This window comes from Herpailurus yagouaroundi, unplaced genomic scaffold (genome assembly GCF_014898765.1).
Source record: "Herpailurus yagouaroundi ecotype Mexico unplaced genomic scaffold, PumYag 186, whole genome shotgun sequence".
NCBI classification, from domain to species: domain Eukaryota; kingdom Metazoa; phylum Chordata; class Mammalia; order Carnivora; family Felidae; genus Herpailurus; species Herpailurus yagouaroundi.
The window spans coordinates 44152300-44179367 of record NW_024412417.1 but is presented as its reverse complement, the minus strand read 5'-3'; the positions used below and the strand labels follow the sequence as shown (position 1 = coordinate 44179367).

Genomic DNA, 27068 nt, shown 5'->3' with positions numbered 1-27068 from the left:
CCTCTCCAGCGGGTCCTGTGGCACGCTGCCCACATCCCTCCTCGGGCCTGAGTCACTGCTTCTTCACACTGCCAGGGATGTCGGGAGCCTCAACCAAGCCCCTCTCTGGAGGGGCCAGTTGGCCAAGCCCCTCTCTGGAGACCGCTGTGTCTGAGAGAGCTGCTGACCCAGGCCCCACCTCCTCTGCAGGGTCACTCACACTCGATAATGGTCAGTGCATGGGTGCAGTCGTGTAATGCACGGCCCCTACTCCGAGACCGATGGCCCTGCAGCTCCAGAGCCCCCCGTGGGATGGACTGAGGTCTCCGTTGTCCTGCACGACTCTCTCTGCCCAATCCTCCTCTCCCGCAGCATTGCCCCCCGACAGCACACCCAGCACCTCCTGCAGGCACCGCTCTGTCTCAGTCTTTTTGCTAGGGACCTGCCTTACAGCCATCTCAGAGCCAAGGGACAGACGCTGACCGGACGCCTCCATCCCGGTTTCCTGATTTGTAGCACCTTGTGTGACTCACTCATCGTGATGCTGTGATTAGACCCAGTACAATACACCTGTGATCGCCTGCCTTCATGGCACCATTGAGAGTGCAGATGAGTGCTGATGACCACGGACCCCTATCACACCTGTCCTGTCCCCATGGACCAACTCAGTCCTCCCCGATGGCAGCAAGGAAGGAGACCAAATGAGGCAGGAGGCTGCCACATCACCCACTCACAAGAGCCTGAAGGGTGGGATTCTACCAACTCGCCATCTGGAGTTTCTTGCAGCAGGACGGACAGGCAGCAGGGGATCGTGCAGAGCCATTTGTGTCCTTTCATGGCCCCTTGAGCAGTAGATGGACAGGAAGGTCCCACATCCATGGAACTCTCCAGCCCAGTACTCAGTGCCTTCCTCCTCTGTGGACCAAGGTCCTCCCTGGGGCTTCCTTTCTCTGTGTCCAAAGCAAATCCCTCCTGAAATTCGCCCCAAGACACCCTTCTCTCTTGAGTTTGTGCCCAAGTCAGGACTGGCCTGTGTCCTCTCTTCTGTCGTGTCTGGGTCTCCAGGTACATCGTGACTTGGCCACCTTGTCCTCATCGCACAAACCATAGTTGGGTCATTATACCCGTTTAAGTCTCCCTACGTCTGTGAGCAGATGGCAACGTATGGAGCCTCTGAGGCCGACTTGGGTTCAGTCTCTCACCAAACGCACCTGCCATGTTGTGTATCTAAACCCACAACTACACCCCATCTCACAGCAGTGCATTTTGCTCTCTCTTGGACCACTCTGCCATCCACCAGGAGGGTCTCTACAAATTCCTCATCTCCCTGCGAGAGGAGACCCCTCTGTCTGTCCCCGTCTGCTATGAAGTGCTGTGCAGTGGCCGAGGAACGAGACTTGTGAGTGGGTGCCATTAGGTTATCCCAAACCTTGCAGGTCAGTGCCCTCCTCCTCCTCCTCATTCGTTGTTACTATTACTATTATTATTGCCATTATTATTATTATCGTTGTTGTTTTAATATGAATGCACAAGACAGAGGCTCGGCAGATCTCCGTGTCTTTCCTGCACAGAGAGGCAGGGACTCAAACTCTCCTTTCCCTGGAACCGTGAGCCCCTCCTCGGTTGTTCTCCGAGCCAGCCGCATGGTGGCCCCCAGCTTCTGTGTCTGTCCTGCCCGCAGGGGAGTTTCTATGTGCCCTCGGAGAACTGCATGCAGCACGCACACAAGTGGCACCGAGAGCTGTGCTTCCTGCTCCTGCACGCCTACCGGGGGCTCCGCGCCTACTTCCAGGTCATCATGAGGGACGTCCCCGAGCTGCCGCACACGGAGCTGGGTAAGGGGCCGGGCGCGGGGCGCCGCAAGCCGCGGCCGACCTGCCCCTCTTGGGCCGGGCTTGAGAGAGCGGCGTGTTTTGTGAGTGTCACGGTGGCAGATATGCTCCAGGTATGTGTCGTGTATGTTACCTTGTTCTGGAAGGAGGGAGTCTGGGACATGCACCTGCAAGAAGTCGAGGCAGGAGCCCCCCTCGGTTCACCCACAGGGCACTTACTGAACACCTGCTATGTCCACCGGGCACTGCTGACACCATGTTGATGTGCTTCCTAAGGGAAAATGCCAGTTTATAGCCTTTCATTTTTAATGAGGCTGCAGTTACAGGATTGCAACTTACAAGAGGGGAAAACAACCCCCCAAATAATACATGTATTGTTATATATTATATACATATATATACATATATATAATGTACATATTATATTATATACATATATAAATATATTTTATATAACATAATTTTAATATATATTATATTATTATATACATATATATTATATACATATATCATGTACATATATAAACATATTTTATATATAACATAATTTTAATAATAATTTTAATGTTTTACATATTTTATATAAAATGTAATACCTGTTTCATATTTTCTATTTTAATAATTTTAGTATGTTTTTATAATCATATATAAAATATATAACATATTTTATATATAATATATATTTTCTATATTTTGATGTATAACATAATATATTTATGTATACTTTATAATATAGATATCTAAATATTTGTATATTTGTATATAAATATATGTTATGTATGTTTTTAATCTGGATGATTATGGAAACCTCTCAGTAGCCATCATCTTTGGTTTTCTGGGGATGGATTGCTCTGTGCACTTCATCAGACATCATGGACATCACTGGGCCTGAATCCCTCTTTGTTGCCAGATGGTGGAACTGAGATCAGAGAGGTGCAGTGACTGCTCAGGGTCACACACAGCAGTGCACGGCAGGACTAAGACAAGAGCTCCTGCAGTGGCTCCTGGGGCAGGGTCCCTTCTATCATCCCTCTCATTGACAGCAGGTGACACAGTGTGATTCTGCTGTCAGTCCTCTGCTGAGGACCCTTTGCTTCCAGAACAGAGGCCAGGTCTTTAGCCTGGTTCAGGGTTAAGAACAGTCCTGCTGGGGTTCCTCAGTTTCCCCACTTACACCCGTAGACCTACTGAGCTGGTCTTGGCTTTGGAGGTATTTATGGCCTCATACGTTGTCCATTACTGCACTGCACACACCACACGAGAGTGATATCCTATTTGCATGTTTCTCATCCCCACCAGATGTGGGGTCTTGGAGAGCAGAGGCCCCCTCAGATCCCTCGTACACAGTGCCTGGCCTGCAGGGTGAAGGAGTCGGTACAGGGCAGTTGATGAATGGTGGTGCCATGTTCCCATCTGGGCTTACCAGCTCTGACCCCCTAGACAAGTCAGGCACTACTCTGAATCATGCAGTAGCAACATCGAATTTTTTTCCGGTTCAGATGTTATACACACCATAAAAGCATGCACAGAACCAGAGACAGCTTATGTAACCCAAAGGGAAAATGGAGATTGTACACGGACAGTTGACTTGTTGTTTTAACTTTTTGCCCAAAGGAACTGGGTTTATTTGCTCACTCATTCACCATCATGTTTTTATCAAGCCTCTACTATGTGCCAGATGCCCCGGACATGTCATGTTCAATATGACAAAAGTCCACTGTGCCTGGTGGGACTCACAGACCCGAGGAAGGTGCTGGATGGGGGCAGGGGGATAAGGCATGTGCTTATCAGGACATCGGTGAGGATCCAGAGGTGTTGATGGATTGGTCCCACTCATCTGGGCAGCAAGGCTTTAAAGGGACCTGATGCCGTGGCCAAGCACAAACCCCCGACCACGTGTCATAGAACTAGGGGAGAGTCCTAATACAGGCAGATGCAAGCATTAAATCACCACTGGCCGGAGGCCAGAGGTTCCTGCTGATCAGAGGTGAGATCGCCAGCTCCTCTGTGGGTGGCAGGGAAGGTCGTGATGACCCTCAGTGTCAGAGTCAGTGGTCTGGGTTCAGCTCTGCTGCTCCACTTCTCTGTGCTTCCCAGCATTCACCTGGCTGATGGAGATCCAAACCCAGGCCTCACATGCGTCACACACACGGATGCATGTACATCCACACCTGTAGGCACGTACCTGCGGAAGTCCAGAAGAATGTGGGATCGCTCTGCACCCCACAAAGTGCTGTGTGAATGTGGGGGCCTTCTATGCCTCAGAAAGGCATCCCTGAGATGCTGTTGACCTTTATCTAGTATGAGGTCACCGGGCTCCAAATCAGGTTTCTCCTTTTTATAAATATGACCCCGTTAGGCAATTAGAAGAGAAAGAGAGAGAGTCCTCAGGCCGTGTGTTTCTTTCTGGGACTCAAACGCCAACCTGAATGTATGCTTCTTTATTGTAGTTAGCAACTGCAGCTTTTCAGCGTGTGTCCATTTTATTGTGCATCTTTTTGTTTTTTCTTCCTAGAGTCCCTTGCTGTTGAGGAAACGCTTTCTCAGCTGTGCTCCGAGCTACAGGTAATTAGAAAACTGGTCCTGTGGGTCCGAAGGGCAGTCGCGGTACAGGGCCAACATGGGTGCTGGCTTGATGTAGAAGTCGGAGATGAAGACACGGGGCACGTATGCTCCCTCTAGACCTGCACCTCCTCTACCCCCTCACCCTTTGTTCTAAGTGTCACTAGACCTCTAGCTCTCTGCGAGAGGCTTTGGGAGAAAAGAAACCAGTTAACAGGTCTCTGTCCCTGGAGCTGACGCTACATCTATTTGTCGATTACTCATCCATTTAACAAAATGTATTAACGACCAACTGTGTGCCTCTCCTGGAGGGTGATGGAGACTTTGTGCCTGTGCCCAGATGGCCTCAGCCATGGCTGGGGGCTAGCAGCACGATGATACTGACGATGGAAACAATTGCATTTGCCAAGGGTTCATCAGGCATGCATCGAGACTATGTGCTGAATATAGGCACTTGGCTAATGCGTGCTGTTGTTACCTGCGATCCCTGGAATACTTTCACATCCCGTTGCATTGGGTGGCCTAGGTGCATACTGCACACTGTCCTTCTAGAGCGAGAGGCAAATTAAGATGGAACCAAGGCTGGCAGCTCGGGGTTGGTGACACTTTAGTCAGTGCTAGAAGCTGGGCTCAAAAGACCATCTCATTGCAAAGTGATGCCCCTGTCTCGTAGACCAGTGTTTTCAACCCTTGCCGCACAGCAGAAACACACTTGGAACTTGAAAGATGTGCCTTTGCCCGGGTCCAGCCTGAACCGGTGGAGACAAAGGATGAGGGAGTGGATCTCAGGTATTTGTATTCATTAAACGCTCCCCGGAGCAGTCAAAACCACAATGAGACATCACCTCACTCCTGTTAGAGTGGCTGTTACCCAAAAGACAAGAGCTGTCAAGTGCTGTCGAGGATGAGGAGGAAAGGGAAGCCTCGTGCACTGTTGGTGGGGATAAAAGCTGGAGCGGTCACCGTGGAAAACACTGTGGAGGTTCTCCAGACGTTTAAGACGGCAGCTGTCATAGGATCCAACGGTTTCGCTACCGAGTAAACATCCAAGGATGTAATCACCATCCCGAAGAGACGTCTGCACGCCAGCATCCGCTGAAGCGTTATTCACGATAGCAAAGGCCTGGAAACAACCTGGGTGTTCATGTGCGGATGAATGGGTAAAGAAAACGTGGTCTATCTGTGCAGTGGAATACTATTCAGCCATAAGAAGCAAATCCGGCCATTTGCGACAATGTGGATGAATCTTTTTTTAAGTGTATTTATTTATTTTGAGAGAGAGAGTGGGACAGAGAGGGGGAGAGAGACAGAGCGCAGAGAGGGGAGAGAGAGAGAGCAGAGACAGAGAGAATCCCAAGCAGTCTCCACACTGACAGCACGGAGCCCGATGTGGGGCTCAAATTCATGAACCGTGAGATCGTGATCTGAACCGAAACCAAGAGTCAGCCCTGCCCGACCGACTGAGCAATTCAGGTGCTCCACAATGTGGATGGATCTCGAGGACATCATGCTAAGTGCAGTGAGTCGGGCGGAGAGAGACCGATCATGTATGATCTCACTTACCTGTGAAACGTAAAACAAAAACCCGAGTCCTAGGAACAGAGCACGCTCGGCGGTTGCCAGAGGACGGGGGAGATGGGGGATGGTGGTCAAGAGGTACAGACTTCCTGTTAGAAGATGAGTAGGTTCTGGGAGTGTAATACACGGTGTGGAGACTGAAGGTGACAGGACTGCTCTGTGTGCTTGAAAGTTACTGCGAGGGTAGATCTTAAGTGCTCTCATCAAAGAGGGGAAGCGTGGTAAGCAGGTCAAGTGACGATGTGTTAACTAACCCGATTGCGGTGATCACTTCACAGTGTATGCACTTACAAATCGTGATGCGGTACACTTGGAATGCCCAATGTTCTATGTCAGTTATTTCCCAGTAAAACTAGAAGAAAACAATTCGAAAGGAAGAGCTCCCCAGATGAGTCTCCTGTGCCACCAGGGTTGAGAGCCCCTGGTCTAAAGCACGTCATAAAGTCAGCAAAACACTTCCTCCCGGTGGTAAGGCAGAGCACAGAGGTCGTGCTGCGTGCTGGGGTGTGGAAGGGTCTAGAAAGGAAGGGCCATATGCTGGGAGCCCTGAGGAAAGGTGGGGCTTAGGTGTCACGGTCAGCAAGGAGTCACATCGCAGGCGCTGCTCCTGATACAGGTGGGGACACGTGAGGGACACAAGAAGTCTGCTTAGAGAGTGTGGAAGGGAAAGATGTGGCTGGCAAGGGACCTGGATGCCACCACGAGGGGCATACACCCCCTAAACGTGGAGGTGATGAAGGCGGTGCACCAGAGGGACGGCAAAGCGGTCCACCGGGCGGAAGACAGCAGGGGCCGCTGCTCTCTCCTTCCCCTGAGTGAATCCAGGGTGGCGGCAGCTTGGAAAGGTCCACAGGCTTCCAGGCCCAAGTCCAGGCTCCAGCCCTTCCTCGCGTCAGCTGCGTGATCCTGCACCTGCGATTTAAGATTTCTACGGGCCTCGGATTCCTGTGCGTGTGTCGTGCTTGTTGTGAGGGGCCCAGGAGAGAGCTCACGAGAGGACCCTGCGAGTGCCCGGCCCAGGGGTCTGCCGAGCGGAGAAAACTGGGGGTCTCAGCTCCGCCCCTTGTGGCGTCCCAAGGAGGCACAATCTGCGAATTACCGAACGCTTGGTTCTAGTTTTAGAAAACGCAGCCGTGCACGGCTGTTCGTCACCCCGCCGACCGTCTCTCCTCCCGCTGCCAGCGCGGTGTGCGGTCAGAGCTGGGGTGTCCCATGCGTTCTCCGCTGGTGGCCGTGCCTGTGTCGCTCCGGTTCCCAGACAGCCAGCATTTCCCGAGTGTGCGCTCTGAGGCAGGTGCAGGTTAAGCGCTTGTGGTGTGCAGTCTCCCCCTGTAACCGCTGGGACTCTGCCTTTTTTTTTTTTTTTTTAAAGGTTTATTTATTTATTCTGAGAGAGACAGAGAGAGGGGAGAAGGGGAGGGGCAGAGAGAGAATCCCAAGCAGGCTCTGCACTGACAGCACAGAGCCCGACACGGGGCTGGAACTCACGAACCGTGAGATCGTGACCTGAGCTGAAATCAAGAGTCAGACGCTTAACCGACGGAGCCACCCGGGCACCCGGAGACTTTGCCTTTATAGAAGCACTCGGCCAGGGCACCCAGTAAGTGGTGGAGGGAGATGGGGTGCCCGCTCCCGGGCTGTGCAGCGCCCGGCCCTCTGCCTCAGTTTCCTGCCATGCTCCTCTCCTCAGGGTGACCTCACTAGGTGGCGGGTGGATGGGGGGCTGTGGTCGTGACCCGGAGTCATGACACGCTGCAGAAGTGGTCCCGTCCACACCAGGGAGGCCTGGCTTTGAATTCCACACGTACTAACCGTGAGACTTTAGACAAGTTGCTTACACTTAATGGGCCTTGATTTTCTCATCTGTGAAGTGGAGACACAATCACTTGGTTTTGATTAACCTCCTTTTCTCCGAGTCGTAAGTAAGCTCTCACGCTGGCGGGCTGCGGGCTGCTATTCTGTGTGCGTTTCCTCAGTTAACGGACGCAGCAGTTCTCCAGCATGGGCGATCCTGTTTTTCTCAGCGGATGAAGCATCAGGGCTCAGCTCACAGAGGACGGGTTGTTTGCCCAGAGTCACAGCACTTGGCAGAACAGGGTCAGGCGCCGGCCGCAGAGGCATGGAGCCCTCCCCGCCTCCTCCACGACGCCCTCCTGGGAAGCAGAATCATCGTTTGCAAACCATGGAGGTGGAGCTCGTGGGGCATCCCCATGCAGCCCTGGCGGGGTGGCAAACGCACAAAAAGCTGACCGTCCTGTTTGCTACAATCATCACGCGACCTCGCTTGTCACTTCCCTGGCCATAAAGTAGGTTCTGGCACCACACGTGCCCAGCAGGGCATGTGGTTCAAAGGCCGTGCTCCACTTGTCCCCGTGACCACAGAGGGTCAGTGTTTCCGCGAACTACCCGGGAGAGTTGGCTCAGGAGTGCCGATTCGTTTCAGCAAACATTTTGTGAGTCCCCCAGGACTCACCAGGCCCTGCACTAGGCCCTGAGGACTCAGCGGGGATCCCCTTCTCTGGGGGACCCACAGCCTAAGGAAGTGACTTGGTCACTCTCGAACCTCCAGTGCCCGGAAGGGCTCATTTGTGGAATGAACGGGTGCACTCATGAATTGCAGGAATGCTACATGCTACCAAAGGTGACCCTAGTCACGCTGGTCCCAGCAAATGACCCTGGAGCAGCTGTGGTCACCCCAAGGCTGTTGGCTTGTCTCCAGGAGGAGGCGGGAGTCAGCACGCTCATTCACCAGCTCAGCAACCCCTGAGCGTCGCCACCAGGGAGGGCCAGTGGTCAGAGGCCACTTCTGCCGGACCGCACGGCACAGTCCTGAGGATGTGGGCTGGCTGTCCAGTTTGGCCAGGCCATGTCCCCTCTGGGTGACTGCTTTATCGCATGTACAGGACCGTTCTCAGGGCGAAATGAGCTCACACATGCATACGGTTCCATTGCCACTTGTTGGCTCTGTCCCGATAGACCCTGCGTGCTGGTGGAGGCTGCAGATACGGACACAGACGTGTGTGTTTGTGGGACTTCATGAGGATGTGTCACTAGCTAAATTGCTGTGGGGAGACAGATACTAGTGGACCCCAGAGCTTAGGCTGTGTGGGAGAAAGCCTCGTGGTGTCCAGTAAGAGGACAATCTGGGCAATGGAGGTGAAACGGAGAGCCTCAGGGCCAAGGCCAGGGTTATGCATCAGTGAATGGGGCTCCCAGAAGGGGAGCCAGTGGGGCGACTGAGGCTCCGTCGGGGAGCCTGGGCTAACGATGAAGGAGCCTGCGTGCCCTGCATGGTGAAGAGCTTGGATTAATCCCCAGGCCATAGGGAGCTCATTGGGGACCATGTGGAGGAGGCGAGAAGGAGAGCGAGCCTTGAGGCAGGAAGGGTGGCTAATCACATTTACAGCTAAAGCCAGTGACAACACAGGCTCGTGTAGACTGGACGCTGGCTCCCACCTGTGACACACTGGGCACTCCCTCCCAGCAGCCCTGAAAATGCAGGGGGACGCACAGACCTGTCCCCATTCATTTTGTCACAGCGGCACCAAAGGGTGGCCACCACCAAGGGGTGGGCTCAGTGCCTGGCCCCAAGGCGGTCTGCAACCCACTGCTATATTGACGTATCTGGTCCCTGTGATGGTTCGGGTGAGAGCCGGGCTGCCGCTGAGTCTGTCTCATGAACAGCCAGTGGGTTGCCTTCCTCCTTTGGCGCCGGACCCCTGGTTTTGAGTGATGGTGTGGCTGCGGGCTTAATTTTGTAGAGAGCAATCAAAGTAGCCCACTGATGTAAGGGTGTGGCTGGGTGAGGGGAAGGGAAGCAGGGACTGGGGGTGGGCTTCAGCTACAGAGCTGCCCTAGTGCTGGCGGCAGAAGAAACTAAGCCCCCTCCCCGACTCCCCAAAAGGGTGCTCACAGCCCAGCAAGTATTCAGAGGCAGGACGTCGCCACCTAGTGGTCAGTCACACCAAGTAGTGAGGTGTCCCTCCAAGGGGATGGATGGAGGTGGGGGCTGGCGGGGAATCTTTTCCAGTGATTTACCAAAAGTCGAAAACATAGAGTTCTGTAGTCATGGAGCAGTTCACATATATCTTTATGCCATGTGAATCGTATAACATTTATTAGGCGCCTACTGTGTGCCGGCCACTTTGCTCGTTGTTGGCAATACAGTGATGGGGACACTTTCCCGGGGCTAGCAGCCTGGCCAGAAAGATTTGTTCAGAAGCTGCCAGTAAGGTCAGGGCTCCACCGGGAGGTGTAGGATGAGGGGCTCCTGGCTCTCTGAGAGGCTAACCACGAAGGAGTCCGTGTGTGTGCCCAGCGGCAGGGAGGGAACAGTCACACACGCTGATGTCCTTGCTGTGCATCCTGATCCGGGAAGGGATGGGGCGTGCTCTCTGCCCACACGGGAAGGTTCTAGTGATATTGAGCCACATGCTTTGGTACAACAGACATGCTCACCGTATGCTGATTATCTACCTGAAAGCAATTGCCAGCTTTCTTTAAGAATTCAGAAGGAATGGGTTTCCTTTCATACAAAGGACTCTTTCTTGTTTGCCGCTGTAGACTTCTAGGAGACCTTAAATTGTTGAACGGTCTTTCCTCAAGCTGTACCCTCCTAGCAGGAAATACTAAAAATAAGTTATCAGGTATAAATGAACAGCTACCAGTTGAGGTGGCCTGGGTTTTTCTTGTGTTGTTTACTTAATTGTGTGGATTTTTTTTTTTTTTTTTTTTTTTGGCCAGTTGCCTTGCCAGAGGGTTTTTGTTTTTTTTTTTTTTTAATTATTTCACTTAGGCCTGAATACGTCTTTGTGATGTGGGTCAAAACAATGACCCCACTGATAAGGATGTTACAAGATTTCTTACTGAATCCTTGCTTTGGTCTGTAGGTTTGGGCACGTAGGTTTCATTAGACCAGTCACCTAGCAGAGAAACGAAAGCTGTAGAGAGTGACTGTCCCCTGTGATCACGGCGACTTCTCCCGTGGCCAGCCATAGTCTCTGGCACGGTTACTTTTCAACACAAACTCTGGAGGGCACCTCACAGCTCTGATTATTTAGAGCCGGGGAGTGACAGAGCTCAGCCAGTGGAAGGTCTTTTGAGTACCATCCATTTCGGTCTCCAGTTTTAGAATTTCTCAAACTTGATATGCTTAAGAAATAGCTGGGGGGGCGCCTGGGTGGCGCAGTCGGTTAAGCGTCCGACTTCAGCCAGGTCACGATCTCGCGGTCCGTGAGTTCGAGCCCCGCGTCGGGCTCTGGGCTGATGGCTCAGAGCCTGGAGCCTGTTTCTGATTCTGTGTCTCCCTCTCTCTCTCTGCCCCTCCCCTGTTCATGCTCTGTCTCTCTCTGTCCCAAAAATAAATAAACGTTGAAAAAAACAATTTAAAAAAAAAATTAAAAAAAGAAATAGCTGGGAATCTTTTTGTTTGTTTGTTTGTTTTCTGGAAATCTTGCTAAACACAGATTCTGATTTGATCTGGGCTGGGGCAGGAGATTGTACCTTTATAAGATTTTCCAGGAGATGTCAGTGCAGGTACGACCCCCCTCTGCCATGCTGTGAGGCCGGGCACAGAGGCTGATCCCCTCAGCCTGGGCTTCCCTTCCCCAGAGGACCTCCCAAGCTGCACCCCCCCCCCACCAGAACTGAGGAGTGGGGCTTTGGCAGTAATGACCAGCATGCCCTCAAGGCCCCCTCCCCTCGAATGTGGGAACTGTTCACAGACCCAGAGGGACCCGGCCACGTTGTATGATCACTCTGACGACAGGGGCCTCTTCTGTAAGTGCAAAGCTCTGGGTGTCAGAGAACCTGGTTAGTTCAGGGAAGGTACAGAGGCTTTTATTTACCTTGAGAACACAACACAGCTATCACTTCCTCCAGGAAGCCTCCCTGACCCTTCTGCAGTACTCAGTACATATCTCTTCCACAGCACTTAGTAGGTATATTATAACTCTCTAAATGATTGACTGTCACGGGGCCATCTGCCTCTTCCAGGACTGGCTGTATTCATCTGTGGCTCCCCCAAGCTCCGCACACCCCTGGCACATAACAGTCACTCAATAAACCGGGGGTGCGAGAGTGAACAAAGGTGCATGGTTAGAACCCAGGTGAGCGGCAGGGGTGAGTGGTGGAGCGTTCCTTGGGCAGCTTCACCCGCAGCAGCGTGGGGCCCAGTTGCCTCCTTGTTCGCATGAAGGGCCTCTCCTCGGTCTTGTGTGAGAAGCCCCTCCATGCCCATCATCTGTAATGCACAGGCCCAGGCGTCTGTGAGAGGGAGGAGAGTCCTCCTGTGGCCTAATTAGAAGCTTCTTTAACCTTTTCTGGAGCCCTTTCTGTAATCAACCAGGGGAAAAAATAATTCTCCCAAAGACACGTTCAATGAGTAGCTTTGCTTTCTCGCGTTTTCGCTGTGGCAGCCGAGCTCGGGGTTCACGCTGTGTTTCCTGCTTCCACTGCGGTGGGGGTGGGAGAGCCCTGGCTGGGAGGTCTGGTTACCGAGGCCTGGGGTGCCTCTTACTTATGCAGAGTCACCAGATTGTTCAGTAAAGAGTGACTAGATCCCCACTGCTCGTCCACCAGTGGGTAGTTATTGGGAATACAGAGAAGGCTGAGTCTCACGGCGCAGGCAAAGGAGGGCTGTAGGAACCACGTGTGGCCACGGGTGCCGTGACTGTGGTCTGTGCGAGGTCAAGTAGGCTTCAGGAGAGCGAGGTTTGACTTACCCTTGAGCAGGTAGATGTTTCTAAAGAATCATCGGGAACAAGGGGGAGCGCACTGGCTCCTTGAACAGTTCTCTGGTGGGGAACAGACAAGTCCAAAGTGACGAAGGGAGGGAGAAGGGAGCTGGCTGATGAAAGGAGGTTCTCGGGGTGGACGTGCTGTCTGGTCAGAGCCTGGCACGTGGGTGTAGCCAGGTGTGTTCGGGCCACGGGAAGCGGGACAGTGTGGCCGGTAAGGCAGGCCGTGGTGTCAGGGGCGAAACGGTGCCGAGCGCTGATGCACGTGTTTGGTGCTCATTAGCGAGGGGAAGTGGGGAAGAGGGGCCACTCCTGGTTCCACCCGAAGACCTCACATTCCAGCCTAGAGGATTCCCAGGAGCTGACCATGTCCCCCGCTCTCCCCAGCCCAGTGTTCACTTTTCCGCTTCTGAACGGCGTTGGCCACCGACGGTGGGGCTGAACCAAGAGTGGACAGTGCCCGTTCGGCCCTTGCCTCCTAACAGAGCCTCTGCGGGAAGTAAGCTTCCCATCAGAAGAAAGTGGGGCCGTTCTCCCACTTGGGAGTTTTGCAGCTGGTGTATTCATCAAAAAGTGACCTTTCCTGTGGGAAGAAGCAGCTCAGAGATGGCTTCAGTTGGTTGAACCTTGTATCTAGAAGCCAGCCCTTAATTATAAACTAATGATACCTAAAGAATTAAGCTTGCTGGATTCAAAACTCCTCCCTGCCTCCTTTTCTTCCTCTTAGATAGATGCCTCACTCCAGCCACCTGCCTTCCTCTGGCATCAGCCTTTAGTCCAAGGAAAGCAAAAGGCACTTCACTGTTGTGAGCAAGGCTTCGAACTTCCTTTTCCTATTGTTACGGCATCCACTGAGTGCTCACTTGCTTTGCACGCCCATTTCACAGATGAAGAAGCTGAGGCCCAGGGCAAAGAAGGATGGCAGAGATGGGCTTGAAGTGGCTGTGGTTATGTGTCCCTGATGGATCGCCCATGATAGAGAGATCCCCAACCCTCCCCATGGTTAACTCTCCTCCGTTCAGTGGGGCTCCCTGCAAGCAGAGACCTTCTCTTGTTTGTCTTTGTGGCCCTGTTTGTCCCAAACATGTGCCTGGGACATGGAAGATGCACATCTAGTGCTTGTGGAACCCATGGTGAGGCCTAGAAGTCAGCTTGACACCTGGCTTCTGCCTCTCCTCGGAGACCTGATCTCCCCTCTCCAGAACCAAAGTGCCCCCTTCCCCTGTAGCAGGTGGCCTCCCAGTTCTACACTCAAACTGTCCAAAGTTCCCATAAAGGCTGTAGGCTGGCTTCTTCAAGTTGTAGTTAAGGCCACCCGTGATCCCCCATAAGGTATTTAGAGCAATGGCGGGAGGACGGTGGAGGGCTGTTGGGCACCCCCCCCCCCTTTTGGGAATTACCTAGACTAGTTGGCATCCTGAGGCTACAAAGACGTAAGCACTTCTCAGGAAGCATCCTCAATGCCTCCTGTGTAAAGGCAGCTTGGTGCTATGGGTCTGTGGTTAGACAGCCGAGCCACTGATTCCCAGCTCTGTGTGACCTTGGCTGTGCTACTGTAGTCCTCTGATTCTCGTTTTCTTTTTCTGTGCGGTGACGTACAATACCAGACGGTAATGGTAGGGATGGAGTGGGGAAGTGCCTAGGGTTCTACCTGCCAAATGGTGGCCATGAAGAGCTGGAGTCCGTAGAGAGTACAGAGGACGGAACTCAGGATGCAATGCGATATAGAATCCAGAGAAAGGAGCGACGCACTAAAAGCAGAGGGGTCTTCCAAGAGGAAGACTGCAGGAGCTCCATGGGGAAGAGGTTCTTTACTACCCCCTTTTTGGCCTCTCCAGGTGTTGAACAATCCAGAGAAGATCGCTGAGCAGATAAGTAAGGATCTCGCCTGGCTCACCTCCCACCTGATGGCTCTCTGGACCCAGTTCCTAGACACGGTGACTCTGCACTCCCAGGTGACCACTTACCTCACCCAGGAACATCACACCTTGAGGGTAAGGTGTCCAATGGTACACAATCTCTAATCATGCGCGCGGGGGATCCCTTGAGGAAGCTTGACGACAGTTAGTTCGTTGGGCAGGACAGGAATTGGGGTTGACTTCCATAGTCAGTGCTGGTCCTGAGTGCTGGTCCTGACCCCACCACCAGCTCGCAGGGAGGCTTTATGAACTTGTTCAGCCTCGGAAACCGTTGCCTCCACCGTTCATGAGACCCTGCCTTGGCTACCTGATGATAGCAGAGCCTGCCTTGAGGGGTGTGGCAAGTGCTTAGAAAAGTGTTTTCAAAAGTAAGATCTTATTCTTTGCCACCAGCTCAGGTGCATACGGATAGGTCCTAATGCATAGTAGATGTTGGTCTCCTCATTTACAGCAAGAGAACCAAATATCTGGGTCCACAAAGCACTTAGTGGACACACTTCCATGACTGGCTTTGCAAATTCTGTTTCGTCTGCACTTACTTATGGTCACAGCCTTCGAGTGTCTTATATTCTAGTAGAAGAAATGCAACCTGAATAAGAACATGACAGAAAGCAATGCAGGAACAGATTCATAAACATGCATTCAACTGTGTCCGTAAGCCAGCTTTGGGCTAAGAGCCTCAAGTGAGAGAGGGTAGCTGTGGAAGTATTTGTTTCAGACCCCCTGGGTGGGGGGCTCAGCTGTCCTCAGTACATGCCACTTACCTCCTTGAGCCCCAGTTCCCTCTGAAAAATCAAGGTCGTGCCCACCCAAAGAGTTAAATTGTTTACATTATCTTATTCCTCAGGTCCGAAGGTTTTCTGAGGCCTTCTTTTATATGGAGCACCAAAAACTTGCAGTCCTGACCTTTCAGGAAAATCTGTAAGTAACCAATTGCGTGCCCGCGTCACACTGTAAAAGTAGCCACCCGAGACATTCTTATCCAAAGGTACTTCTTCCCTCGTCTCCGCCTGCAAAGGAGAGAAGTCTAGCCACCTTTGCACATTCAGGCTGCCTTTTGTCTGCAGGCAAGAGAGTCAGACAAATTGCAGAGGCGGGATCTAGCAGGTGGCAGAGAAGGTCAGTAGCCAAAGTTTTCTTTCGTTGAGTGTTATTATGGTTCTATAGACAGAATCAAGACTTCCCAGGTCCCTGAAGACATCTGTGCTGAGTCTTTGTGAAATGAATGAGAAGTAGGTGGTGTGGCCACAAGCAATGTCAGAAAAAACACAGAACTCGCTGGAGACTTCACAGGAGCTTCTAAACGCACTTAGCATAAGAATGAAGACCAAACTGCCTCATTAGGAGGGCTGATGAATTTCTAAGTCTGCCTTCCTCCCAAATTAAAGAAAAAATGAAAACCATGCAAGAAAAATCAGAGGGTTAAGGAGAAATGAGGTCATTGTCTCCTAGATCTCCCTGGTGGGGAGGGACAGATGGGTTCCCCCAAGATGGGTTGGCCTTTGCCACACAGGGGGTTCTTTTTGTTTCTGAAAGATACATCCACCTCAAGGAATAAATGTGGATGGAATGATGTTTGAAATGGCACAGTAGATCCAGCAGGAAAAACATTATGGGTCCGCCTCCCACGCGAGACAGATCTGAAGACCTTTTCGTCCCCCATGTTGACAACCCTCTCGCGCTTCTTTCCACACTTCATCCTGGTGGAAAGTAGACCGGCATTTACAGTTTACCTCGCGGAGCCTGAAAGCGAGGGGGCGCCAAGGGAGACACGCCTGGGGTTTGGCCAGGACGGGCTGAAGGGCCGTTCTCAAACTAAAATCAGAAGGCGTTAACCTGACAAATGTAAACATAACATGGAGGGCCGCTGAGCAAAAAGGCTGTGAGTCAGGACTGTTGTAGGAATCTGCTTCCTGACTCCCGCCGCAACAGGCGAACCCTAGGTGGTTGGGCCGTGCTGTGGTCCCAGGGGGTGTAAGTCCACGTGGAAGGAACAGACACAAGGGCCATTTTGTGGAAATGCCAATTTCCACATCCACTGTACCAAGTACAGAGGATGTAACATTCGGCCGACCTGGGTTCAAAATCCTGTTCCTCTCTTGACCTACGGCAGGTCCTTGACAAAGTCATTTTTTTGTTGATTTTTTTTTTCTCTTACTGTCCCCTAGTCTTTGTTTCCTTGAAACAGGCAGGATAATGGTTGTAGAACATCCACGCCCATGGAACACACTGTTCAAGCCACAGACTCGACTCACAGAATGTTAGGTGATGACTAATATGTTACACAATCGTCTCTTGTGCCCGCGGGCACTGGGGACACCACAGGGAACAAAGTAAAGACTCTGTCCTTGGGGTCCCTCATTCTAGGGCAGAAACAGGCAAGATGTAAGTTGTGTCATTTCAGGTAGCGACAAGTAAAGAGAAACAAGTCAAGGTGAGGACACAGAACATGAGGAGAAAGGATGCGGCCAGCGTCCTCATACACGGTGAAGGACTAGCTCTCAGAGAAACAAAACCCAAAACTCGGGTCTCTAGTGTTTGCTGATTTCCACTGTGTGAACGCTGGCACCATGGTCACTTTCAAGCTGCCACTATGTGTTTTTTGCTTGTTTGTTTCAAATTTTTGTTTAGATTCTGATTAACAAACAGCGTAATATTGGTTTCAGGTATAGAATGTAGTGGTCTGTCACTTATGTACAACACCCAGGGCTCATCACAAGTACCCGCCTTTTTTTAGTGTTTATTTATTTACGTTGAGAGAGAGAGAGAGTGTGTGTGTCTGTGCGCACATGTGAACGGGGTTGGAGCAGAGAGAGAGGGAGACACAGAATCCAAAGCAGGCTCCAAGCTCTGAGCTGTCAGCACAGAGCCCGAAGTCAGGCTCAAACTTAGGCACCGTGAGATCATGACCTAGGCCGAAGTTGGATGCTTAATGGACTGAGCCACGCAGGCGCCCCCAGGAGGAAGTAAACTTCTTATTAGGTCATTAAGAGTAAGACGCACAGAACAGAAAGGGCATTTTATGTCGGGAACCGAGAACCTTCCTGGAGGAAAGGCACAGAATTTCCGCTCACATCGAGGCAGTGAGTGGGTGAGCAGGGTAAGCAGGTTTGCACGGGCGGGGTCCAGCCACCTGGGGCTCCGAGCTGCAGAGGGAAGGTGTGCCTAGGAGTCAGAAGCGTCCCTCCAAATCAGGATGGACAAGTGGCCAGACTTGGTGGAACCCATGTGTCCAGACCCATCTCGTTCAAGCTCAGACTAGATTGTGTCTCTCAAACAGCGGGTCACAGCCATTTAGGAAGATGTGACATCCACGTAGTGGATTTGGAACAGCACTTTTTAAATGAAGTAGGATGGGATGGGCAGAACAAGATGGAGCAGGAAGTACGAGCGAGATGTGTTTCTGAAACTTGTTTCCTTGTGTTTCTGGGGGTGTGGGATTGCACTTGTTTGCCGTGTAAAATGAATGAAAATGCCATGGGTTGCTATGTTTTATTTTTTTAAACTTTATTTATTTATTATGAGAGAGAGAGCGCAAGGGAGGGACGGGGGGGGCAGAGAGAGAGAGAGAGAGAGAGAGAGAATCCCAAGCAGGTCGGCACAGAGCCCGATGTGGGGCTCGGACTCACAAACTATGAGATCATGACCTGAGCCAAAACCAAGGGTCCGACACTCAATCAACTGAGCCCCCAGGTGCCCCATGGGTTGCAACATTTTAAAATGCAGCGTTGCCGTGTTTAAAATGGTTTAGAACTGGCTGGTAGCAAGGGTCTGTTTTATTGTCTCTCTCTTCTGTCTCACCCGTGTCTAGACTGTGCTTTTCATACAGTAAAGCGTTCAGGGAAAGTTGCTAGTGGAAATGTTATGAATGAAATGTGAACATCGGTCTGAATGAGAGTGAATGCAGGAAGACCGATACTGGTGGTCTAGCCCCTGGAACAATGACCATGGATTTATCAGTCTGTCTTTTATGTTTTTCTGTAGTAATAATTGTAACACTCGTCTTTAAAAAGCATTCATTTTACAAGATGCTGCGTATATAGTGTTGAACACAAGAGGCACTTTACCTGCCTTGCTGATGCTTTTTCTGTTGAGAGAACTCTGGTAAGAAGCCGTGCTGAGTGCTGTATGTTCATTGGCTCACCTAATGTTCACAATAACACTACGAGCTATGAACCGTTTATATCCTCACTTCACCAAAGAAGAAACTGGGGTAGGGCACCTGGGGGGCTCAGTCGGTTAAGCGTCTGACTTTAGCTCAGGTCATGATCTTAGGGTTTGTGGGTTTAAGCCCCGCGTCGGGCTCGGTGCTGACAGCTCGGAGCCTGGAGCCTGCTTCGGATTCTGTGTCTCCCTCTATCTCTGTTCCTCCCCTGCTCACGCTCTCTCTCTCTCTCTCAAAAATAAACATTTAAAAAAATGTTTTAAGAAGAAACTGGGGAAACCAGGGCTCAGAGAGACTAAGTAACTTATCTTAGACCACACAGCAAGCATGTGATATACACACGGACTGCTGGAGTCCAGATTCCACACTCCTAGCCTCCTCGTCATGGCTGTGCTGTATAGTGGTGATCCATTCTCCCAAAAAATACACGGAAGAACCAAACTGTGGATTTCTCAAGCTCTAAAATAGAAATATCCGTATGTTGCCAGCTGTCTCGCTGGAGTCTGAGTAAATCTGAAATGGAAATAAGTAGGTGATGGACAGGGCCCTGGATGCTGCGTATAACAGATCTCCAGAACTTTCTCGTCTTATTTCCTTGAAACTCTATGCCCTTTACTTAGCATCTCCCCATTTCCTCACCCCAGCCCCTCGCGGCCACCACTTTATTTTCTGATTCTGTGAATTTGACTATTTTCGACTCCTCCTGTAAGTGGAATCACACATCATTTGTCCTTCTGAGGCTGACTGATTTCACTTAGCATCGTGTCCTCGAGGCTCGTCCATGGTGTCACATATGACAGGATTCCCTTCTATTTTAAGGCTGAATAATATTGCATCGTTCTGCGTTTTCTTTAACCCTTTCCTGTTCATGGACACTTAGCTTGTCTCCAGAGCTGGGCTGTTGTGAATAGTGCCATGCACATGGGGGTGCACATATCTCTTAAACACCCTGGTTTCGGTTCTTCTGGTTAAGTACCCAGAAGTAGGATTGCCCGATCATATGTAGTTCTATTTTTAATTTTTCTAGGCACTTCCATACTGTTTTCGAAAGCAGCTGCGACATTCTACATCTGCATCAACAATATACAAGGGGTCCGACTTCTCCACATCCTCACCAACACTGGTTTTTTGGTTTGTTTTAACAAAAGCCATTCCCGGTGCGAGGTGATAGCTCACTGCATGTGTGCCCTGGAATTCTTAGTCATTTTTTTAAACACATGCTAAGCACTGTTTTAGGTGCTCGGTCACAGGCACAAAGTCTGTGCACATAATACACCACCTTCTAGCAGGAGGTGATTCCCTGCATAAAACAACCTAGACCTGACTCTCCTACAGCAATCCTGCTGTGTTACAGTTACTTGATTAATCACCTGATCTATTCATGGCTATTAGCTCTTTAGGTCCAGAATCAAGTTTCCATCCTGGAGGTATACACCCTAGCTATGCACATGGGTGTCCGGTCCGTATACCTTTGTAAAAAACTAAAAACGGGACGCAAATTCCACGTTCCGATGATGGCTAAGAAGTGCATATTTGAACAAAATACCATTTAAATATTCAAAGGAAGGTGCACAATATTAGGAAGTTGCTACAGCCTTCAGGGGCGCCTGGGGGGCTCAGTTGGTTAAGTGGCTGACTTCAGCTCAGGTCATGATCTCACGGTTCGTGAGTTCGAGCCCCACATCGGGCTCTGTGCTAACAGCTCGGAGCCTGGAGCCTGCTTCAGATTCTGTGTCTCGCTCACTCTCTACCCCTTCCCTGCTCGTGCTCTGTCTCTCTCTGTCCCAAAAATAAATAAAACATTTTTAAAAATTAAAAACAAATAAAGGAAGTTGCTACAGCCTTCATGGCTTTGAGGAAGATAATACATTGCTTATCTTTTTTTAAAAGTTAGTTTATTTATTTATTTTGAGAGAGAGAGAGAGAGAGGGAGGGAGAGAGTACGCACAAGCAGAGGAAGGGCAGAGAAAGAGAGAGAGAGAGACAGGATCCCAAGTGGCTCCCTGCTGTCAGTGCAGAGCAGGATACAGAGCTCAATGTCACCAACTGTGAGATCATGACCTGAGCCGAGATCAAGAATCGGATGCTTAACTGACCAAGCCATCCAGGTGCCCTGTATCCTTTTTGACCATAGGTTAAAGTCCAATGGAGAAATGAGAAGGAAATAAAATATTCATATTTCAAATGTATATTCAAAATTCATATGTAACATATCCATATGCATATGTTTATCATATTTGTCACCAAGAGTGCTGACTGGGAGAATTTTCCCTGGGTGCGTGTGGAGCTGTGCTGCAGGAACAGGTGACCTGCCTCCACAGCTGACAAGTGACGTGGGGGCCTCCAGAGGTCAGGCTGCTCCAAAAAGAGCGACAGTCAGACAGAAAGTAGCTACATGTGCTTAGTTCTTCTCCCAAACTGGCCAACCCAGTAAGGCCCTCTTCTCCCCTTGTGCAAGTGTGATTGAGGCAGAATGGAGAAGATGGCAGAATGCTCATACTTTTCCTTCGTGGGAGGAAATAAACTGTCTCCCTTCTGCAGGGACTTGAGGAGAAGGGAATAAACGTTTCCCACCATCCAATCCTTTGAATGAGGAATACTGGTGGTTTCCAAGTCTGAAATGAAATTCCTGCTGGTGGAAGGGTATTCAGTTCATGGAGGAAGAACATGGGGCATTTTTTTTTTTAATCCTACTTAGAAGAACAAAAAACCAGGGCTCCTGAACTAGGGGAACTTACGTGCTAATCAAGGATGCTGGTGTCCACACAGTAAGCAATAAAAAAAAAAAAATAGCAATTTTCGATGGTTCTTAATTCTTAACCGATAGGAGCTTAGAAATGCAGGAGTAAAGGATACGTAACTTGAAGTGTTTCCTCCAAAGTACTAATTTAAGGTTCCTGCCATTTAGAAACTCAGTTCCTGCTCCGCTAGAATGGTATTTGTTGCTTCCCACTGAAATGGGGTGTGATAAAGTGCCCTGGTCATACAATCGCTGACCTCTAACCTCAGTGCCCAGGCCACTTAGGATACAAAGCAGACCATGGCACTGGGGGCTGGGTAGGTGGCTGGGAAGAAAGGAAGAGAGGACAGACAGATGGTGGATTGTCAGAGCCTGCTGAACATTTTCTGAATGTTTTCTTGGGATAAGGGGCTGGAGCAACGATTCTTAACACATTTAAAACCTCCTTGGAGAGGTGCGTGGGTGGCTCAGTTGGTTGACTCTTGGTTTCGGCTCAGGTCATGATCTCCCGGTTTGTGAGTTCGAGCCCCACGTCAGGTTCTTTGCTGATGGTGTGGAGCCTGCTTGGGATTCTCTCTCTCCCTTTCTCTCTGCTCCAACCCCCACTCGTACTCTAAATAAATAAACAAACAAACTTAAAAAAAAAAAGGCTTTCTTGGGTGCTAACCCGGTACGTGTGTCCCCAGGATACAGACCCACAGCCAGCTGTCTCTGGACATCCGGAATTCAGAGTATCTCACCACCATGCCCCCACTGCCCGCGGAGTGTCTGGACATCGATGGTGACTGGAACACCCTGCCGGTTATCTTTGAGGACAGATACGTAGACTGCCCTGCAACAGGTTGGTCTTTGTTTTGGAGAGAACAGCGGGTCCCAGTCCTTTGCCCTATTTGTTTTCCGATAACAGTGGAACCAAATCAAGGAAGTCATTTGTCAGTTCAGGCTCCACCAGTGGGAGATGACCTTATGTCAGTGCAATTGACAGATCGATGTAACAGAAGGACAGCTGCAGTAAAGATCCCCTTCCCGACTCCTCCTGGGGTAAAATCGTACCAAGTGCCTCAGTGTTTCCACCTATAGAATGGGAACCAGATTCTCCCCTCACCAGAATACCGTGAGCATAGGATGGGCATCCTTTCTTATCCCAAATGTGCAACTCAGATATAAAATCATTTCTCTTTGAATTCTAATGGCATTCGATTCAGACTCCTATGGAGTGCTTGCTTTGTGCCATGAACCAGACAAGGTATTTGAGAAAGCAGGCTGCATCAGTGATCAGATTGGTAGATGAGCTACTCAGCTCAGGGAGAAAAGACAGCGGGTTCCTGTGTATTTGTGTGTTTGTGTCCGAATCACAGTCTGTCTTGCTGGTGTTGCACAGTTTGTTAATGACTTGATAGCTGGGCGGGGTGGGGTGGGGGGGTGGGGGGGTGCGGTGTGTGGCTGATGCACACCGGGCATTCGGGAGATGTTAGTCCTCTGTCCCCTCGCACAGCCCTGCTCTTGGAAGCCCCAAAGCTATCACAGGTGACAGAGCTGAAGTAAACCCCTAGTCCCTGAAAGAGCCAGAAAATACCCCGCTGGAGGTTTTACCTGTTTTATCTTTTTAATCCTATTAAAAAACAGACAACCCAACCTCCTAAGCCCTATTTCACTGAGAGAAACTGAGGCTCGGGAGTATAAATATGTATTAAAGATCATGCAGCTTATAAAAGCCAACTGACATCTAGTGTCCACATCGTGTAGGACAGCCAGAAGGTAGGGGCTCTGGAGATGGCCAGCTACCCGGTGGTCAGACAAAGCTTATTCCAACTCTGCCTTGACACTGCGTGTGTAGGTGTGTGTGTATGTGTATATGATCATTTTCGTTATAGTTTTGTCATGTAGCTACAGGCAAGTTGAACAGTTAGAGAAGAAATTTAAAATAAGCACCCACGATCAGACCCCCTGATGGTATCATTAGGCCTCATTGCAGCCGATCTTCCAGTCTGTTTTCCTGTACATGTTAAAACAGACACCCCAGCGGATGTAAATCTCAGTCCTGCAACATCTCCGTGCAGTTGTCTTGCACAGAAATCAACCTCGGGCTGCAAGTCAACCTCAGGCTTTCTGGAGTTTCCCTGCTGGCCCTCACCCACTCTCCCCCATGTCAGTGCCCTAGACTTAGATGTGGCTGGGGGTCGTCTTTCCAGGGTCATCTGCCCATGCAGTTTCCTCTAAGCTCTACATGTAATTTAGAACCAGCAGCTTCTGTAATGTGCTTGGGACATGGGACTTGGCGGAGTCTGGGCCACCAGCACTAAGGATCCCGTCTTCCAGGAGGGACCCCAAGGCAATTGCTCTCAGAGGGTTGGCTGTCTCCTCAAGATTTCTCTCTACAGACCTCTCACCTGCTCCTTCCCCTCCCGCCCCCACCCCCATTTCCCCACTCAAAGCTTTCCCTGACCTTCTTTGTTCCTTCACAATGTGCTCTGATGATTTAATCCCAGAGCAAAACCATTAGCAAATAAAGAACTATTTCCTTTTCCTCCAGGGGTTGGTGACCTTAATGTAATTTGCAATGAGGCCATCACATTTGCATTTCATTGTTTTAGCTAGTGAAGAAAGGGACAGAAAAGAGTCCCATTTCCATATGAAAATAGTAATATTTATTCATGGTTTGCTCTAATCCCATGGTAGATACCTACTGGGTACCAGGCACTCGGGAAGTCTGTCTGTATTGTCTGGATCCTTTTTCCCAGGTACCCCGCACTCCTAGGTCCCAAGGCAATTGAGCCATTTGCCTAAGGGCCTTAAAGGTTGGCCCCACTGCCTGAATTTGAATCTTTTCTCCAACCGTTGGTAACCATGTGAAACTGGGCAAAAAGAATTGTAATTTATATTCCGCAGGCCTACTGTGAGCAGGGGAGAGATCCAGCCACAGAACACGTAAGAGTGATCGGCACAAAGGCAGTTAGGAATGCATGTCAACTAATACCATGAGCTAGGATCTGACTACATCCATCCTCTTTGGATTAGATGTTCTGCTACTTTTTTGTCGCACAGTTGTGGCATGAAACCAGTGTTGCTAATTTTGACAGCCCACCTCCTCACTGGGCTTTCTGTGTCCTGGCATATACTGTCTGTGATCAATCAGAGGCATCTTTCATTTTTGTTCAAAGAACCCATCAATCCTCCTGTCTTCCTCTAATCTAAAGACCAGACTCCTCATTCATACAGGGCATTCGAGTTCATCCATATCGTGGGTTCTCTCTACCTATCCAACCTCATGCTCGCCCCACGTCCTTGTTCAGTCTTATTCCATTCACATGGGATCTGATGTCTGACCAGACTGTGCACCCCAGGCTTCTGGGTCTTTGCCCTTTGCTCTTCTCTGCACCCAGCACGACTCATTATCTCCTTCTCAGAAGAACCCAATTCATATTTTCCAAGGTCACAGCCCGCGTGGTTCAGGTAGAGCCAACCGTACTGTGCTACGTATGCTTCCCAATGTTTTGAAGATCCCTTGGAGACAGAGAGACTAGTTCATTATTATTACTGGTCCCCACCTCCCGTCTCCCTAACCCAGGGCCTCGTACAGGACTTTGTGCAGAGGCTCTGCCAATTATTATTTATGGATTCAGTCACACTGACGTTGTGGTTTTTTCAAACCGATGTAAACAGCTCACGAGAGTAATCGCCTTTTTTCTGCTACATTTCTGTTCTGTTCTCAAGTCATTTTATGAACACAGCTCAGGGACTATGTGGCGACCATGGTGTTAGCTGTGGGCGCACAGATATTCATACAACACAAGCCCTTCTCTGCAGTGGGGACAGGAAGTGCACAGGTGGATCCCATTGTACATGGTAGTCGTGGTGGTGGTGTTACAGCACATGTGTGTAGAGGGGATGCTGGGAGTTTGCCCAGAGAACGTCTAACTTGTTGTTGGCCTTGGAAAAGCTCCCCTAGAGGAAGAGACATTTGCTCAGCCCCTCAAGATGCAAAGAACATATCGACCTGAGGAAGAGACCCATTCTTTCCCAGTCTTTGGTCTACTCTTTGACCCAGTCATAAATTTCACTCCAAGGTGTGAGCTGTTGATATGTTGTAAGTGTCTCCTGATTCACTTCATAACCTCCTATAGTTGTTATATTCCTTTAACTTCTATGAAAACCGTATGAAGGATTTGAATGTTTTAAGTAAAATGAAAGCCTAAACCCTGCCTTCTTTTGTTTGCTGTATATGGGAAGTGAGTAACATATCAGATGGCTTTGTCGAGAGAGTGGTGGTTCAGACAGACATAGCAGGTACTTATTTTCTTTCATTTATGCTTTATTAGAAGGGAGAGAAAGAGAGATAGGGAGGAGGAGGGCGAGGGGGAGGAAGAGAGGGAGGTAGAGGGGAAAGTGGGGGTGCAGGGGGGAGGGAAGAGAAGAGACTGAGAGGATGAGAGAGATAATAGTTTACCCTAGAGAAAAATAAGAGAAAGAAGGTCATGCTGTGACCCCCGCCATCCTACCGGGAAGATCAGAGTGACCTGGGAACCTCTGTGGTCTGAATGCCACGCGGGATAATTGCCCTGGGGACAGAGCTCAAGCTTGGAGGGTTTCCCTACAGAAGGCAGAGATCTGTCTTCCCCACATGTGCCATTTCCTATCGTAACTCTCCTGTGAGCTATGTCTGTGAGGCCTGCTGGTCACTATGAATCTGCCCATCCTAGAGTTGAGGCAAGTGAGCTCAGGTGGGAAAAAAAGGCTTATTTATTCTGTCGTCGTCCAAGGCCTCACGGCTGTGCCAGAGTCAGGATGAGAAGGCGGACCTTCCTGGATGCAAAGCTGTCTTTCTACACTGTCAATACTGTACAGAAGACAGGGAAGAGCTTTAATATTTAAAAGTGGTAATTGTCAAAACTGTTTTGATAAGTAAAAGGTAAATCATGAATAATGATATCTGACAGTTTTGCATTAGTGCACGGCGATTCTTACGCTGATTACCTGGTGTTCGGTTGAGTTACGCAGGTCAAGGGCACAGCCTCTGATAAGGCTGCCCCCGGGTCAGACCCAAGCTGGAGGGTTCCTGGGCCACCCGTGTTGCTGACCAGCTGGCTACCAATTCAGGGCTTCCTACCAACCCCTCAGGTTTGACGATTTGCTAGAACAATTCACAGAATTCAGGAAAGTGCTATGCTTATGGTTACAGTTTTAACATAGAGGATCCAAATATAGACCAGCCAAAGAAGAGACCCATAAGGCAAGGTCTAGAAGGGTCCCAAACACGAAGCTCCGTGACCAGTGCCCCCAGGACTGGTCATCCTGGCAAATCAATGTGTAGTGCCACCAGGAAAGCGCATTCAAGCCCCAGTGTCCACAGTTGTTGTTGGGGTTGGTTGAATCGTTGGCCACGTGATTGAACTACTCTCCTGGGAGATTGTCCTGGTGTTATCTGGCGACCAGTGTTTGGTCTTTCTCGCATGGCCAGTCCCCATCCTGACTCATTTCCTTAGCGTAAACTGTTAAAGGGCTCATCTTGAGTCACCAGGCTAGCATACGCCTTCAGGGCCTGCCAGCCACAAATAA

At 50.2% G+C, this 27068-nt stretch overlaps 1 protein-coding gene across 5 annotated transcripts in view; it reads left to right on the top strand.

Moving 5' to 3' along the window:
• The window catches only part of FAM135B (family with sequence similarity 135 member B), a 289972-nt gene that overhangs the window by 245297 nt on the left and 17607 nt on the right, over nt 1-27068 (top strand). For 4 of the 5 annotated variants that reach the window (XM_040494489.1, XM_040494488.1, XM_040494486.1 and 1 more), the window contains exons 8-12: nt 1661-1814; nt 4327-4376; nt 14527-14682; nt 15455-15528; nt 22199-22353. In XM_040494489.1, coding sequence (XP_040350423.1) covers nt 1661-1814; nt 4327-4376; nt 14527-14682; nt 15455-15528; nt 22199-22353 — 589 coding nt within the window. Of the gene's footprint in view, nt 1-1660; nt 1815-4326; nt 4377-5835; nt 6420-14526; nt 14683-15454; nt 15529-22198; nt 22354-27068 lie in introns of those variants that run through there. The other variant, XM_040494490.1, reaches the window with a different exon arrangement.